The sequence below is a fragment of the Eucyclogobius newberryi genome, unplaced genomic scaffold (genome assembly GCF_026437365.1).
Source record: "Eucyclogobius newberryi isolate DKJ021-1_F unplaced genomic scaffold, fEucNew1.0.hap1 SCAF_20, whole genome shotgun sequence".
Classification (NCBI taxonomy): domain Eukaryota; kingdom Metazoa; phylum Chordata; class Actinopteri; order Gobiiformes; family Gobiidae; genus Eucyclogobius; species Eucyclogobius newberryi.
The window spans coordinates 24,663,544-24,679,041 of record NW_027315835.1 but is presented as its reverse complement, the minus strand read 5'-3'; the positions used below and the strand labels follow the sequence as shown (position 1 = coordinate 24,679,041).

General features: G+C 42.4%; 1 protein-coding gene across 1 annotated transcript in view; it reads right to left on the bottom strand.

Annotated features, from left to right (window-relative positions):
• gsg1l2b (gsg1-like 2b) overlaps nucleotides 1-15,498 on the bottom strand; it is a 41,182-nt gene that overhangs the window by 2,192 nt on the left and 23,492 nt on the right. Inside the window, exon 4 of the mRNA XM_072456340.1 lies at nucleotides 5,033-5,144. Within this exon, the coding sequence (XP_072312441.1) occupies nucleotides 5,033-5,144 (112 nt within the window). The remainder of the gene's footprint in view (nucleotides 1-5,032; nucleotides 5,145-15,498) is intronic.

Sequence of the window (15,498 nt, the reverse complement as noted above, 5' to 3'; positions counted from 1 at the left end):
CTAATGTATTACTAAGATCCTTTACATCTTTACTGAAATCATAAGTGTCAAATCTTGAAAAGAAATTATTAAGATTGTTTGCAAGGTTAAAATCTGTAGCAAAACCCTCTAAAGTGACGGTGCTTGTTTTCTTTGAGTTGCTCGTGCCTGCGATGGTCTTCATACTTGACCAGGTTGAGCCCAAGTTATTTGCAGCCATTTTATTTTCCAGAGTTGTTTTATAATCCTGTTTAGCCCTTAAAATTTCAATTTTCATATCTCTAGTGGCGCTGTACAATTCAGAGGCAGTCCCATGTTTGAAGGCATGTTTCTTAGCTTGGATGCTCGATTTGACAGATTTTGTGACCCATGGCTTGTTATTACACGGTATAATCATGTCTCTACAGAATGCGGCATAAGAACAGGTTACATCGGCTAACTGATCTAAATCTCCCCCACATGCCTCTATGAACATATCCCAGTTAGTACAGTGGAAACAGGTCTGTAGACACTGCACAGACTCTTCTGTCCAATTTTTAATGTCCTTTGTAGCGACCTTTTCCCTCTTCAGAACAGTCCTGTAAGTGGGCATGAGATACACACAGTTGTGGTCTCCGTGGCCCAAAGGAGGTAATGGAAGTGACCTGTATGCATCCTTTACTAACCCATAGCATAGGTCAATAGTCTTATCCTGTCTGGTGGGACAGGTTACATATTGATGGAAGTTGGGGACCGTCTTCTTGAGGGAAACATGATTAAAGTCACCCAGTACAAAAGCTGGGGCATCAGGGGAGATAGACTGCAGTTTTTGTACTACTTCATACACAGTTCTACAAGCATGTAGGGGCGTGTGCTCTGGGGTGGATATACACAACTGTGATGAAGAGCTGGGGAAACTCACGGGGCAGGTAAAACGGGCGCAATGACACTGATAAAAGTTCCACATCAGGGGTACAGATGCGTTCTCTCACTGTTACAGCAGTACAGTATCTTTGGTTAATGTAAAGACATACCCCTCCTCCCTGGGTTTTTTTCGTCACCTCACTGTTCCAATCCAGGCGGTGCGGTGCTCCAAAGCCACTGATCATCAGGTCTGAGTCCTGGTCGCGTTCGGTTAGCCATGTTTCCATAAACGCGATCACGCAGCAGTCTTTGTAATCCTTAAGGAAACGGGCATTCCCCTGGAGTTCATACATTTTATTTCTTAGAGATTGGACGTTCCCCAGGGTCATTGAGGGCAGCGGAAGCCGGTTAAGCCGCATCTCCCTCAGTCGTAGCCGGACGCCTCCTCGTTTTCCCCTCTCCCTTCTCTTCTTTCCCTGTTTCCCCATCGATGTTACAGGACATCTTCGAATGAGACCCGGGATCTGTAGCGTGATGTCTGGCACGCCGGCCGGTCTCACAAAGTTCAGATGTAACAACTCACTTCTGTCGTATTGCATCCTAACCAAGGAGGCAGAGATGATATCCAGGCAAAACGGGAGAAGTATCGAAAATAGCGATACGACGTGAAACCACGCCTCCACTCTTTAAGCACATCTCTAATTACCCAGAAGCCACTTTATACAGGCCTATCCCAGCATATCTTGTTGTCTCTGCTCTCTTGACGTAGAGACAATTAGTCAGCCAAAACGTCAGTTTGAACAAGAATCATGAGCCGTTTTCTATAAGATTCTGACCTGTTCGCACACCGACCTCTACTCCATAGCTAATAGGACCCTTCTTCTCGCTCTTCTCCCCCTCATTCAACCAGCCGCTGTGCGGCCTCAGCTCACACCACAGTTCCCGCTAAGGCCTCAACTCCCCACTCTGCTCCTGTGCATCGCTCCCGTGCGCGTCTCACGCAGACCGGACCGTGGCCAGCCTGCATCGGCCCGAAATCGGAGGGCACTTCTTTCAGATGCTATGATGATAAATATCCACTTGTCGTCAGCCTTGCCGTCCCCCATTCGATCGCCTTTTGACTCTTTATTCATCCTCCCTCCATCACTCATCCCACATCCTACTCGAGCCTTTTCCGCGTCCTCACCATGGTCTCAGCGGACACTGGGACACTGTGTCCCTCCAGAACCGTCACCAGGCACCGGGACTAGGGCTGCAGCTATCGATTATTTGAATAATTGAGTAATCTATCGATTCATTTCTTCGACGATTAATCGGTAAATGTTTTGTACATTCCGTAAATCATTTTTTAAATAAACATAATAGTTCAAAGTAATAAACAAATAACAAATTGAGTTTCTGCTTAAAAAAAACCAAAACATTTTATTCTTAATTTCACATAAGTTTGTCCCCAAAACAGCAACATTTCCCTTCACCAGTCCAAACGGTTCTGTTTGTATATAAAGAATATATAAAGGACTGATTAACTTGTCACCAGTCTGTTTGTAAACAATTACAGTAGCTATGAATTAATTTGCGTTTCTGTCACATACCTTCAAATAAGAAATTTGTTTAGAAAACTTTTTTTGGGTGGAACCAGTGATTCCTGGTGTTTTGAGCAGTGGCTATGCATTTTGTATTTTGCGGCGATGGTGTGCCGGTCACTTTGGCCTCCGTGTTATTGCGGACTTTCTGTTTTCTGTTTCACATCAGATTTTTTATTATTTATTATAATTGTTGTTTGAGTGTCACCAGGGCAAGTTCCTATGTTTGTGAATTTTGTACATTGACAATAGCAATAAACCTTATTCTGATTCTGATTCTAGTATAACATGGTCGCGGTCCTCCTGCTGTGTTCATGGATATTGGCTGTTTCAAGGAGCAGCAGAGGAGAGGGCGGTATGTTTTAAACGTAGGAGTGTGACTGGGAAGCAAAGTTGTTGTGGTGGGCGGAACAGGCTCCGTGGGAAACAAAAACGTCACAAGACGTTCGGTGCCCTCCGCACGCCACAGATTCACATGTTTTTAAGTAAATATGTAAATTAAACGAATCATTGAGGCAATAAAATAATAATCAAAGCTTTTTTGTAATTAAATTACTCGATTTACTCGAAAAATCGTTGCAGCCCTAACCGGGATGCTGTCTCTCTCTGGAGCCGTCACCGGGCACCGGGATGCTCAATCATCTCACATTCCCTCTTTCTTTCTCAGAAGAGACATCTCTCAGCATGCACCTCAAGCCAGCATCAATCGAAGACCACTCAATGCACTCTAGCCCCTTCCAACTCATTCCAGCTGCCATACGCACTAGACAGTCCTCAAGTGCTTAGTCTCTTCTACCAGGCATTCACATCATCCTATAGGGCAAGCCCTTCTTCATTTCAGACCAGGAATCTGCTTCTTGTCCCCACGACGAGTAACTTTAGAGCACCTCTCAAGTAAAAACACAGAAGTAGCAGACTCTCGCATTTAAATATTTTCAGCCGACCATTGGACTCAGCACTAGAATGATTCTTTCTCTCGGTCCAAGGCTCAAGGGAAGGCAGCTCGTTTCTGGCTGCTCTAACGGGTCCTCCACGTCTGTTTGAATTATACCCCAGTATCGCTCCGGACATTCTTTGGGGGTTCGATCAGTCAGAAGGCACTCATTCAACACCTCTTTAGTATATCAGTAAGGGATTCTATTATGCCACACCTCATAATTCTCTAGACTCTCAGTCTACTCCCCTCTGTCAATCCGTCAACGTACTTATACTCAAATCACCGCCAACTCCTACTTACGATTCACTGTCCCAAAATCTGACGCTCTGCACCGAACTTCGACAATCGCCCCAATTCCACTTCTTCGATCTACCGGAACTATCTTAAATCAGACTGGTTGGGCAAACTTCCATGAACCCTCGAGCACCCCATGGAGAGTATAGAGCTGGTCCAGTGTTCCACGACCAGGACGAAAACCACTCTGCTCTTCCTGAATCCGAGGTTTGACTATTGGTCGGATTCTCCTCCCCGAGGAGGCTGAGGAGTATGAATAAAGTCACTTAACTAAACAACCATGTCCTGTCTTATTTTCTCAGTTATATTGAATCCAACAGGACAGGGATGACGATGGACAACTTGAAGTAGGCTGGGACAGGGCATGACTCCAGGGAGGTGTTAAAAATGTCTGTGAAGACAGGTCTGCTCCTCAGTGCGCAGTGTCTCAGGGTGGAGTGAGAGACACCGTCTGGTCCAGCGGCTTTTCAGGGACTGGATTTCAGAAAGAGCCTGTTCAAATCCTGTAACCTACTACAAATTCTAGGACATCTGGATTGATGATAATCTTTCTTTCAACAAATGTACAAGAGTTGACAAAAAATCTCGTCATTCTTCTTTAGAAATGAAAAGAGTATTCCTCTTTATTGTATAAAACAATTAGATGCGAGAAAAAAAAAAAACATCTAAAATGTGAAGAACGTTTGGGCCCGTACACTTTATCCGACAGGACAGCAAAGTGTGAAATGGGACTGAACCGGGGAATGACATGCAGTAAACACACGTGCTATCCCCTCAACCTTGATCTTATTCTTAAATTGTTCTAATCTGTTTTTTTAATTCCCACTTCCCACTTCCCCTGCATTTAAGCTCTTATGATTGTCAGTGTAGTTCCAATTTGTGTGATGTCACAGAGTTCATCAGTGGCAGTGGTTGTGGATAGTTGAACATATATTGAAATCAGTTTGTTACATGTGTCTGCATCTCCAGCGCACAGAGAAGCGTTTTAAGAAGACAACAGATATAATAACATCTTTATTTCCTTTTACCATGCACCACAAATCCTACTTTACTAAGTGAACTTTAGAAAGTGGAGGTGGAAGGATAATATCTACTGTTATTACTAGTTGGAAAACGTAACACACATATAATCAACAACAATTTGTCCGCACTATCTAATAACGCCATTGCTGTTTTTTTTTTTATATAATATAAATCATGTTTTGTTTATGCTCTTAAGACCAAAAGTCTCTGAGAATCACTGATAATCCCGATTTAGGCCAGGAATCACTGCTCAGTTAGGGTCCAAAAATCTTCAAAACTGAAACATTGAAACTGAAATATCAATTAGAAGAGGGCAGTTACTTGTGTTTGGTCTACAATTTCTGGATAACAAAGTATTTGTACTTGTACTTACATGTAGGACCAGCTGTAGTCCCAGGTCTGAGGCTTCCAATCCTCCGGGCCCAGACTAACTGTGAGCTGGAAGGCTGTGGTGAACATCATGTGTGCCACCATCCCCAGCAGACCTGAAAAACAGACACAGGGGGCGCTGCTTGCACTATCTCTGTGTGATAGATCAGATGCCTTTCACTTCAGTGTAGTGTTTTTCCACCTTCAAGGCACTCAAGGACAAGTTTCAACATTCAAGTTTAATTTGTTTATAGGCAGAAGCACAACAGGTGGGTCTGGGCGGGTCTGGAAAACTTTGGAAATTATATGTGATTTCCTAAACTCTGGTGAATTTTAGATATGCTATTTTCGCAGGTCACTGCCTATTCACTTGTTTTCATGTTATGATTTTATTTTGTTTTTAATAAAATAAAATTTCACCCCCCTTCACCCTATTACCCCCAGGCCCTGAGTTTGCTGCACAGCCCCTGGTTCTTCACATCTTCACCTCTTTTCTCTCCTTCTCTGTAGACTTAGGCCATACACACTCGGACAAAGCACACAAACAGTGACGTTTGGGAACTTAAAACACCGGTTATCCATAGTAGAAAAAGCTTCAGTTGTAGTCATCTGGACTCAGTTAGAAAAAATAGACGTTTCGACTCTCATCCAAGAGTCATTGTCAATAAAAGAATTTAGATCGAGAACTCCGATATTAATACTGTTCTGTGGTAAGACCCGCCTGAGGGAATGAGGGATTACACCTACACCGGTTATCCATGTTCACCCTCAAACACAAAACCGGAGTTTACAAAAATCTTCACTTTGGTCAGAGTTTTCCATAAGCACAGTTTTAAAAGACATGTGCGGTTATGTGTGGATGACAGCTCAAATCTTCACTGGCTCCCTGTCGAGTTTAGAATCAAATTTAAAATTCTACTCCTGACTTACAAAGCCATAAATGACATGGCCCCACCCTACCTCAAAGATGCTATAGAACCATATCATCCAAACAGAGCTCTTTGCTCTTAAAATGCTGGCCTTCTGGGGGTCCCAAGAGTCTCTAAAAGTACAGTAGGAGGTAGAGCGTTTAGCTACCAAGTGCCTGTGTTATGGAATCAGCTCCCTGTCCATGCTAAAGAGGCCAACACAGTCTCCTGTTTGAAATCGCTTATGGTCAGGTCAGTTGGAAATAACAATAATCAATAAATCGCTTATGGTCAGGTCAGTTAGAAAAAATCTACAGTTTCCCAACTACGCTGCCCTAGGAGCAACTATGCTGGGGGAATTATGGCAACTTGACCACTATCCTCTGCTTCTGACCACTACTTCTATCAAACAATATTTAATATTTAATTTCACTTGCAAACTGTTCATTGCTTTTTCTTCTTCTTCTTCCACTTCCCCGCCGGGAGTGGGACAGGCACATCGATGACCTGTGGACCCAGATGCTCCTCGACTCCCTGGAGAAAGGGTCTTTACTCCATATGAACGGTTCTTCATCTGCCTCGAAGAACTGGTTCTCCTCCTGAGTGGGCCCAGCTCCTCTGTCTATCTCGCGGGAATCGGATCTCTCCTTCACTGTGGAACTCCTCCAGATTTTTACTTTTTTCCAAGGAGGTTTTGTAGTTTGTCTTAGCCGAAGGAGGGTCTAAGAACAGGGGACTTTGCAACATTGGGACATTGCCAAGCCCCTATGAACATTATTTAATCTGTCCACATTCAGAATTAAGATTGGTCTATATGTGGCACAGTCAAGTCTATCCTTCCCCGACTTTCCTGAAGTCCACGGTCATCTCCACTGTCTTCTGGGCATTAGGTTGTTACCGCTGCACCAGGACACCAGCCGGTCCACCTCCCTCCTGTAGACAGACTCATCCCCGTCCGAGATGAGCCTGATGAGGGTGGTGTCGTCCACAAACTTGATCAGTTTTTTGCTGCAAGATGAAGTGGAGTGCCAGGTTGATGGCGTCGTCCACAGATCTGTTGGCTTTGCAGGCGAACTGCAGAGGGTCCAGCAGGGGAGAGGTGAAGGCGAGACCAGGCTTTCAAATTACTTCAAGACTACACACATCAGCGCCACAGTCCAGTGCTTCAGGGCTTCTTGGAGACAGGGACAATGATGGAATGGTAGAATGGTTTGCAGTTGATGAAAAGATATTCCAGAGCAGGAAAGCAGTGTTTGGAGATCACAGACACATCTGAAGACCAGGTGTTGATATAGAAACATACTCCTCCACGGATTCTGCAGTAGATGCTAAAAAAAACTATTTCCATCCGCAACCGGCTGTTTGATGAGTGGAATAAAACTGTCTCAAGATTTGAATGGCAAGATAAGAAACCTTGAATCCGGTTCAAAGTTCTACAGAAAATAAAACGGATGATGATAATAACAACAATACATGCATGTGTTGATAAAATGTTTGCGTAGGGTAGGATGGTGGTAGGATGGTGGTTTTGTGATAGTGTAGAAGTTGGCTCACAGACAAAGAGAGCCTGATGTCGCTATGGGTGCAATACTCTCACGAGACGTGCGATTCAACATGGCAGTGCGTTGCTGCAAGGAAGAAAACAAACTTTCCCTCGACTTTTTCTTTTATCTAAACTTTTGTCTATTTTTCCGTCTTTCTGGTATTTTTTGCCCCCCCCCGACACAACAGAATCTGTGCACCGTGCAAAACGTGCAGTTTAGACTGATTCTTCCTCATTCTCACCACCATCAACAGCAAAAACTGCTGTTCCAAAATATTGGTTGAAATCAACGAGTGCTTATCCAACATAGATGCCAGACTTTCACTATTCTAAGTACGGCACAAAACCATAGCCATAGCCTGGAATACAGTCAACAACAAGTCTATTCACTCACATAAGAAAACAGATCAATAAAAAGCTCCATGGACACACTCAGCGCTAAATGTTCCACCGCCGTCATCGCCGAAAACAAAGCAATGCGAGAAACCATCCTGGATTTACAGTATGAGAGACAATCTAATCTCCACCGACATTCCCGAATCATTCATCGACAACCCCGAAAAATCTGTTAAGAACTTCATGGTTAACCAGCTCAAACTTACACCAGAGACTGTCAAGCACATCACCTTCCAACGCGTATACCTTTTAGGAGTCAAGTTCAGCGACAAGGCAGAAATGTACGCACATTACGCATGATAGAAAAACGCCCAACACGTGGTTAATCTCTAAATACAAGAGAGCACTGGAGGAGTGGGTCAGCCTGCCTCTATCCCTCACACAATTTACTTTAGAATGAGTCTCGGCTTCAGCCTCTTGTGTAATATGTGCTTCTGTCGCTCCCCTGTCCTTCTGTGCGCTTATGTTCAGGTCCCCGCGCTTGTCTCCTGCCTCCACCTTTTGAGTCTAAAACTTGCTCCGCTTCTGACCACCCATATTTTGCGCATGGAAAGGCGCACCGGATTATAAAGTGCACCATCAATAAATGGTCTATTATGGATACTTCATATATAAAGCGCACCGGACTATAAAGCACATTAAGCAAAACAAAACAGATGGATAAGTCAGAGTCAGTTGAGGTTTATTAAACGCGTTCAACTCATTCAGATCAACATTGTTCAACATCAAAACACACTCTGTTAGCGCTAAAAGACAATACGCTAACATTTATTTTAGACGTGTTTATAAGTGAGCTTGTCTGAAAGTTGTTGTGAATATTCACAACCATTCTCAAACTTGCTCACTTATAAACAAGTAAAATAAAACACAATACACTCACTTTTTCAGTTCATTCCTCGTCCACAAATCCCTCAAATGTTCCATCTTCAGTGTCAGAGCTTAACAGTTGGGCTACATCCCGCATCCCCAGATGTATCTCCGAATCACGCGGCAGTTCAGTGATGATTATGGCCTTCGTGAAAGCTCTGACCACAGTTGACTGATACTTGAGCCCAGAGTTTAAAGTCTGCGTAAGCGTGTCTCTTGCGATGATATAATAGACCCATGATCTCTTGGAAGGAGCCATCTTGGGGTCCTTAATTTGGAGTCCTTTATTTAGGTATCCACATTGTTCCTTACGGATGATGTAGTTTACATTTTGACAGAGCGCCACAAGCGCTGTGAGTAGCGGTGGACTACTGTTCCCAGAATGCTTTGCATACATGTTGTTGGGACTTCCGGTTTCGGAGTACCGTAAACGTGCTTCTAGAAGTGAATCTGAGTCTCTAGTGTCCCAAGTCTTCTTTATACACGTGTACCACACAAAATCACTTCAAGGTCAGAAAGCACAACCAGAAATAATTCATATATCCATATAAGTGCGGCTTTTAAGTACGGCTTTTAAGTACGGCTTTTAAGTACGGCTTTTAAGTGCGGCTTTTAAGTTTGACTTATAGTGGGGAAAATACGGTATATCTGAAAAAAAAAATTGCATTATTTTCCTTCCTACATTGATCCTATATGCTTTTCGTGCTAAATGTGAAACATAAACGCATCGCACAGAAAAGGCCATGGGGCAAAATCTGTATCTTGCCATTTCATGTTGACTCTCAAGGGGCAACTTAATTTATTTTTTATTTCAGAGAGAATTTTCAAGCGATTTCCAAAAAGTTCCCATGCCAATGGTTGCTCTGAAGTTTTTAATTAGCCCCTTTTCATCATTCCAATTACGCTTAGTTTAGACTATGGACAATAGGGGGCTACACAATATTTCTTCAGTATTTCTAGTTATAATTTTCAGCAATAGGTGGCTAAGTGTCAATAAGCCAATCAAATTGCAAGATGGGCCAAGATGGCAGCCCCCATGGAATGCTGCAACTTTTGGAGAGTGCCCTAGTATAGATCAACTAGTGTATCACAAACAATGCTACAGGAGGTTCACTGATAAAACTAAGATAGAAAGGGCTATCAAGCGCTGTGCTAGACAAAGTGACGTCAACCCTGATGATGTCATTGCAACTCCACCTCGGAAAAGTGCTAGACTGAGCTAAATCTAAATCTTCAGCACCAAGAAACAGCTATGTCCTACCAGAGCAGTATATAATATGCAAAAGGGTCAAATATGTCAAAGTTGCCCATTCCAGAACCCGAAGACGGGAACCGCTGTCCAAGTGTGAATATCAAGCACAAATCCTCCTTGAATTATATGATATGACATACTAAGACTAAAAGCCCACATCTTTGTTAAATTCATGTAATTTAGGCAGCTCTCCATGAGAACTATGTGGCAAGTACATAACTGCATTGTCTGATTTAGTTTAGTGCACTGACTTGTGCAGATTTCCAACTGAGATTGTATGAATAGGAAATCAGAAAGTGAAAGAGAATCTGATTTCGAATCTGACTCTGATTCAGATGATGATGAATGAAGACATGGTCAAGAGCAGATATTATGCTCGAAATGCTACAAATGTACCATAAATCACAATATGTATATACACTATACTTTATATTTCTAATGTATTTACTGTGTACGTGGAATTATCTACCAAACTGTGTAATCAATGTTTCACTATTAGTTTGGAAGTTCAATGTGTCATTAATAATATCACCACTAGGGGCCAGTTTGATATTACGTGATAATTTATATATTATCCGATCATTATATTATGATAGATCTCTCTATCCCTTCACTGCTATTTTAAGATGTAAATAAAGTGTTTTCTCTGCATTCTAAATCACTCTTTGTGTTTTTCGTATCCCATCGGTATGTTGCCAATTAACAGCTTATTACGGATGATAGTCCTGACTACTACAGATCTAAATCTAGTGGATTTATATTGCCCCCTGAAAGTCACCACAAACTGAAAAACTAAGACCTATACAGATTTTGCCCCATTGGCCTAGCAGTCTGTGTGTGACAATCGTGGACTGGTAAAAGTGATCCACAGTGAGCAAGGAGTAATGTGAGTGCGTCCTCCCCTTGAAATGCCTCATTCACTGTAGTGAAGCCCCAATTCTGTGCGGTCCCACTGCAGACAGGTGACTGACCTGCTCTGTTTGATCAGGAGAAGAGACACTCTGTGTTCTGCCGTTACTGGCAGGCTATAATTGTGAAAAGCGGAAACAGAAAAGTCGCTTACAAGTCTGTGAATGAAACTAAAAACAGGGTAATTCAGCCTATTTAAACTCAAATTATTACTGTTATTTCAGGATAATATGCAATAATATATATTTTTTTTCTTAACCATACTTTACAGAAGGGGAGGGGGGATACATTTTTTATCTCCAAACGGGGGCGCGCTTGGAAATGTTTGAGAAGCTGCGCAAGATGAAGTAAAAAAAATAAGTCATTACAGTAGATACAAAACTATTTGATGGACAGTTTTACAGAGACAAAGACACCACCCCCTTTAGTAACGTCAATACAAATGTAAATTACATAATATACTGCTCCTCTCACTCTAACCATATCACTCTCCATCTCATTTTTTGTAGTTTCTCCTTTGCTCTCTCTCACACGCACACACACACACACACACACACACACACATACACACACACACATTCTCACAGAGTATTTTCAAAATACCCTCCATAAATCTAATAAATCTATGCAATTACATTTTTTAACATGGAACGTTCATGGAGTTGGCTCACAGACAAGTACAAAATGACCTCACACATGCAATTGGATGTGTTTACAGGAATTTTAACCATTGTTTTCCTCCTACTATTAATCAAAACAAAGAGGAGTGTGCATCTTAGTAAACAATTAAATTAAGCCCTAATATCACACATCCCTAAACCCAACAAAGACCACATACTCATAACTAATTACCATCCCATCTCACTCATGACTTAAAAATAATCAGTAAAGCATTACATCATATCATTATACCACATATCCTCCATCATGATCAGACCGGCTTTATAAATGGAAGACACGCATCCAACAACACCCGCAGATTATATAATTTAATGCATTACTCATCAGTACAGTAGATGCAGAAAAAGCTTTCGATAGGGTCAACTGGAAATTTCTAATCACCACACTACACGATTTGGATTTGGAGAGTCATTTATTAACTGGATCTACATTCTATACACATCCCCATCTGCCACAGTCACAACCAATGGACTAACATCACAAAGCTTCACACAACACAGGGGGACGAGGCAAGGATGTCCACTCTCTCTATTCACCATTTTAAATAAACCCCATTTACAAATGGACTCACATCACCCAATCTGATTAATATCAGAGATATGGCTAGAAATAGAACTTATGCAAATAATTAAATATAGCTAAAATCCCATTTCTAACCAAATCAATAAAATGACAAAAATGCTTTGATGCTCTAACCATAGCCTCTACTCTGAAAGCCTAGAGGAAATGTTACCAATTCACAAATTCCATCTAACTTCACCCCACTTTGGAACAGCCATGACTACATAAGCAACAAAAAACACAACATTTCCGCACATGGCCTCAGGGGTAATTATTTTTTCAAATACCTACAAATCAAATCGTCACTTACGGAAAAAATAAACATCAGGCCCACAAATGTAGATCTATCTACGCTCTCTGACCTTTTACGAATCTGATTCCCTTCTCTGCTCTGCTTTGTCTCTAGTGTGCATGCATGTGGAAGGAGGTGAGTAGTGGTCGTTCTGAGGAACTTCAGCGTCTGGGCTCAGAAAGAAATCTCCCAAAGAGTGTCAATGTATTGTTTGAGGATTAAACTTCCAGATCTAAATATAGTTCTATGCTCAATAATTCTATGGAGGGGCAATGAGTGGGGTGGGAACTACTTTCAAAAATACTCTCTCCTCATTCACTTTAAAATTATAGTTTTTTCTCACACTTATGAAAGTAAACTTCAGAAGAAGCTCCAAATTCATATCTCTCGAAATGTTTTTTTTACTTCCTATTCACCTGCAGTGTCTCACATTAAACATGCAGTAAAAAGTACTTCTCAGGGTAAAGCGAGCATTTGGCTCTGGGCCATAGCGTTGACATTACTGCTGTATATTAATTACTGGAAACAATCAACTCTTTAACAGTGTTGGGTAGCATTACTTTTAAAAGTAACGTTACCTTGTTACTGCCCTAACAAACACATCACTGCCCTACGCGTTCGAGTACTCTTGAGTTGAAAATGACTAACATTATTGTATAACCTATATTGTTTGCCAACGATCCCTTTGCAATACAGAACACAGTAATATAATCATTCAAATATCAAATAAACAAGCAAAGTAAATGCGTTTGACTGAGATTTATTTATGTTTTATGTTGACAGAGTAACACAATACACTGCGATACAATAAGCACGTGTAGGCCTGTCCTCAACAATGAAAAACATAAGAGCATTGACGCACAACCGGACGCACAACAACTAAATGCGTGTTTTAGGCCTGTAGTTTATTTAATCAAACTCACCACATAATATGCTGAGTATTTGGAGCTGCGACTCTCTCTCTACTCTGCGGCTGGGAAACAAACCTGGCTCTGGGATTGCGGTGAGGAGATGAGACCTAACCAAAACTAACGTGTTACTGATTTTAAAAAGTAACTTGGGGAGTACTTGATTACATGGACGCACAAAACTAATGCATTTACATTCCTTGTCACTCTTAAAAAGTAATTTTACTACCAGCTATCGCGTTACCCCCAACTCTGCTCTTTGATCATAATTTGATATAATTTGGACCTCATTTCAGAAGAATCGCCTTTGTACTTGTGCAGACAAACCACCAGGAGGCAGTGTTTCACAACTAAATGGTCCTTGCTGTTGCAAAAATTTATTTAAAAGGTTTACTATTGCAACAACACATCATCAGTAGGGTAAAACTAACCTGTCTCAAGACGGTCTAAGATACATCTCAGTTAAAATGTTCTAGTTTTATTTCCATTCATGTTAGCCTTCTGTGGCCTGTATTACTATTATGAAGGCGCTCTCTTGTTCCGTGCCTGGTTTACATCTTGCAGCTTTGATCAAATATAAAGCAACAAATCGCTCTTCAATCGGATTAGCACAAAGCCTCAATCCTGCACACACCTCTGCTCTCAGCTCATCACAGCCATATTCAAATTTCATATTTCATATCTGTGACCTATATCCAGGTTTTGATGCTGGGTTTGGCGTATGTTGTGGTAAATGTGTTTCCCTTTAAGAGAGACCATAGTGGCCTGGAGTTTTCACTCCAAAGTCTAAAGCATGATGAGACTCAATTGACCACAACAATTATTATTCTAGGCAAACCTTAAATATGCTTTATTATGTGGACTATGAAAGTATATGAGCACAAGGCCAGGTCTCCATCCAACTTCTTCCGTTTATCCGGGGCCGAGTCGCAGGGGGAAGCTCCTGGAATGATCCTGAGGCTTTCCCTGGCCAGCCGAGAGACATAGTCCCTCCAGCGTGTCCTGGTGTTTCTTCCCGGTGGGACATGCCCAGAACACCTCCCCAGGGAGGCGTCCTAGAGGCATCCTGAACAGATGCCCGAGCCTGGTCTAAACTGGACTAAAATAAAGCAGTCAGACTCACACGTAACCTGCTGGTTTTAGTTAAGACTGCTGTCTTTTTGACACAGTAACATTTTTACCCAACCAAAAATGTGGGTTGTATTGGTACTTAAAAAAAAAAGAAAAAATGATGGTCTTGTCTTGGACTCGAGCATATTTGGATGCTGTACAGGGAGAAGAGGAGAGGAGAAAGTACACAGCCCTATGGAGTTGTCCGAGAATGTCCTGAGCTTGTCCTGGAGCAGAGCAGGAAAGAAGTCCACAAACAGGATCCTGGGTATTCCAGTTGCTGCAGGATGAAGTGGAGTACAAGGTTCATGGCGTAGGCTACAGACCTGTTGGCTCTGAGGGCAAACTGCAAGGGAGTCCAGCGGGAAGTGGCAGTGTCTCAGGGTAGAGGGGGAGACACCTTCTGGTCCAGCAGCTTTTTGGGGTTGGATTTCCGAAAGAGCCTATTCACATCCTGTCTCTGAACTGAAGAGAGTGATGGGGGAGGTGGGGGGTGGGGGGTCAGGCATAGGGTTGGCAGAGGTTGCCACGGTAGGAGAGGGGGGCTGGTCTTAAACCTTGAGTAAAATGTATTGAGTTCTTTGGCCAGTTTGCAGTTTGCAGTGTTGAGGGCTCTGGGCTTGCACACAGAAGTGGGGTTGTTGTCAGATAACTGCTGCTCCAGACATGTATTGTACTTAGATCTTGCTCTCTGGATAAAGTACAAGGAGGCCACGTTGGAGAGGAAGATCCCAGGTAAGAGCAGATGTGCACCGCGTTTCCGAAGACGCACAAGAGCCCCCGCTCGCTTTCCTCGTCTCCAGCGTCTCACGCTTTAAGCCAAAACAAGAGTAAAATCTGCAGCAGATGCTGCTGGGATTAGATCCATAGGAGTTGTTGTTCTAATGTTTAAGAGCTCTTCATGCGTGTAAGAGCACGCTGACACACAATTTGCACACAAAAACAGACCCAAAAAAGCGCACTAAAACACCAGTGCATTCGTCTGCGGCACCAACTTGGTTTAAGATTAAAAAGTTGTTTGGGTCTGATGTAATGGCCTGTCA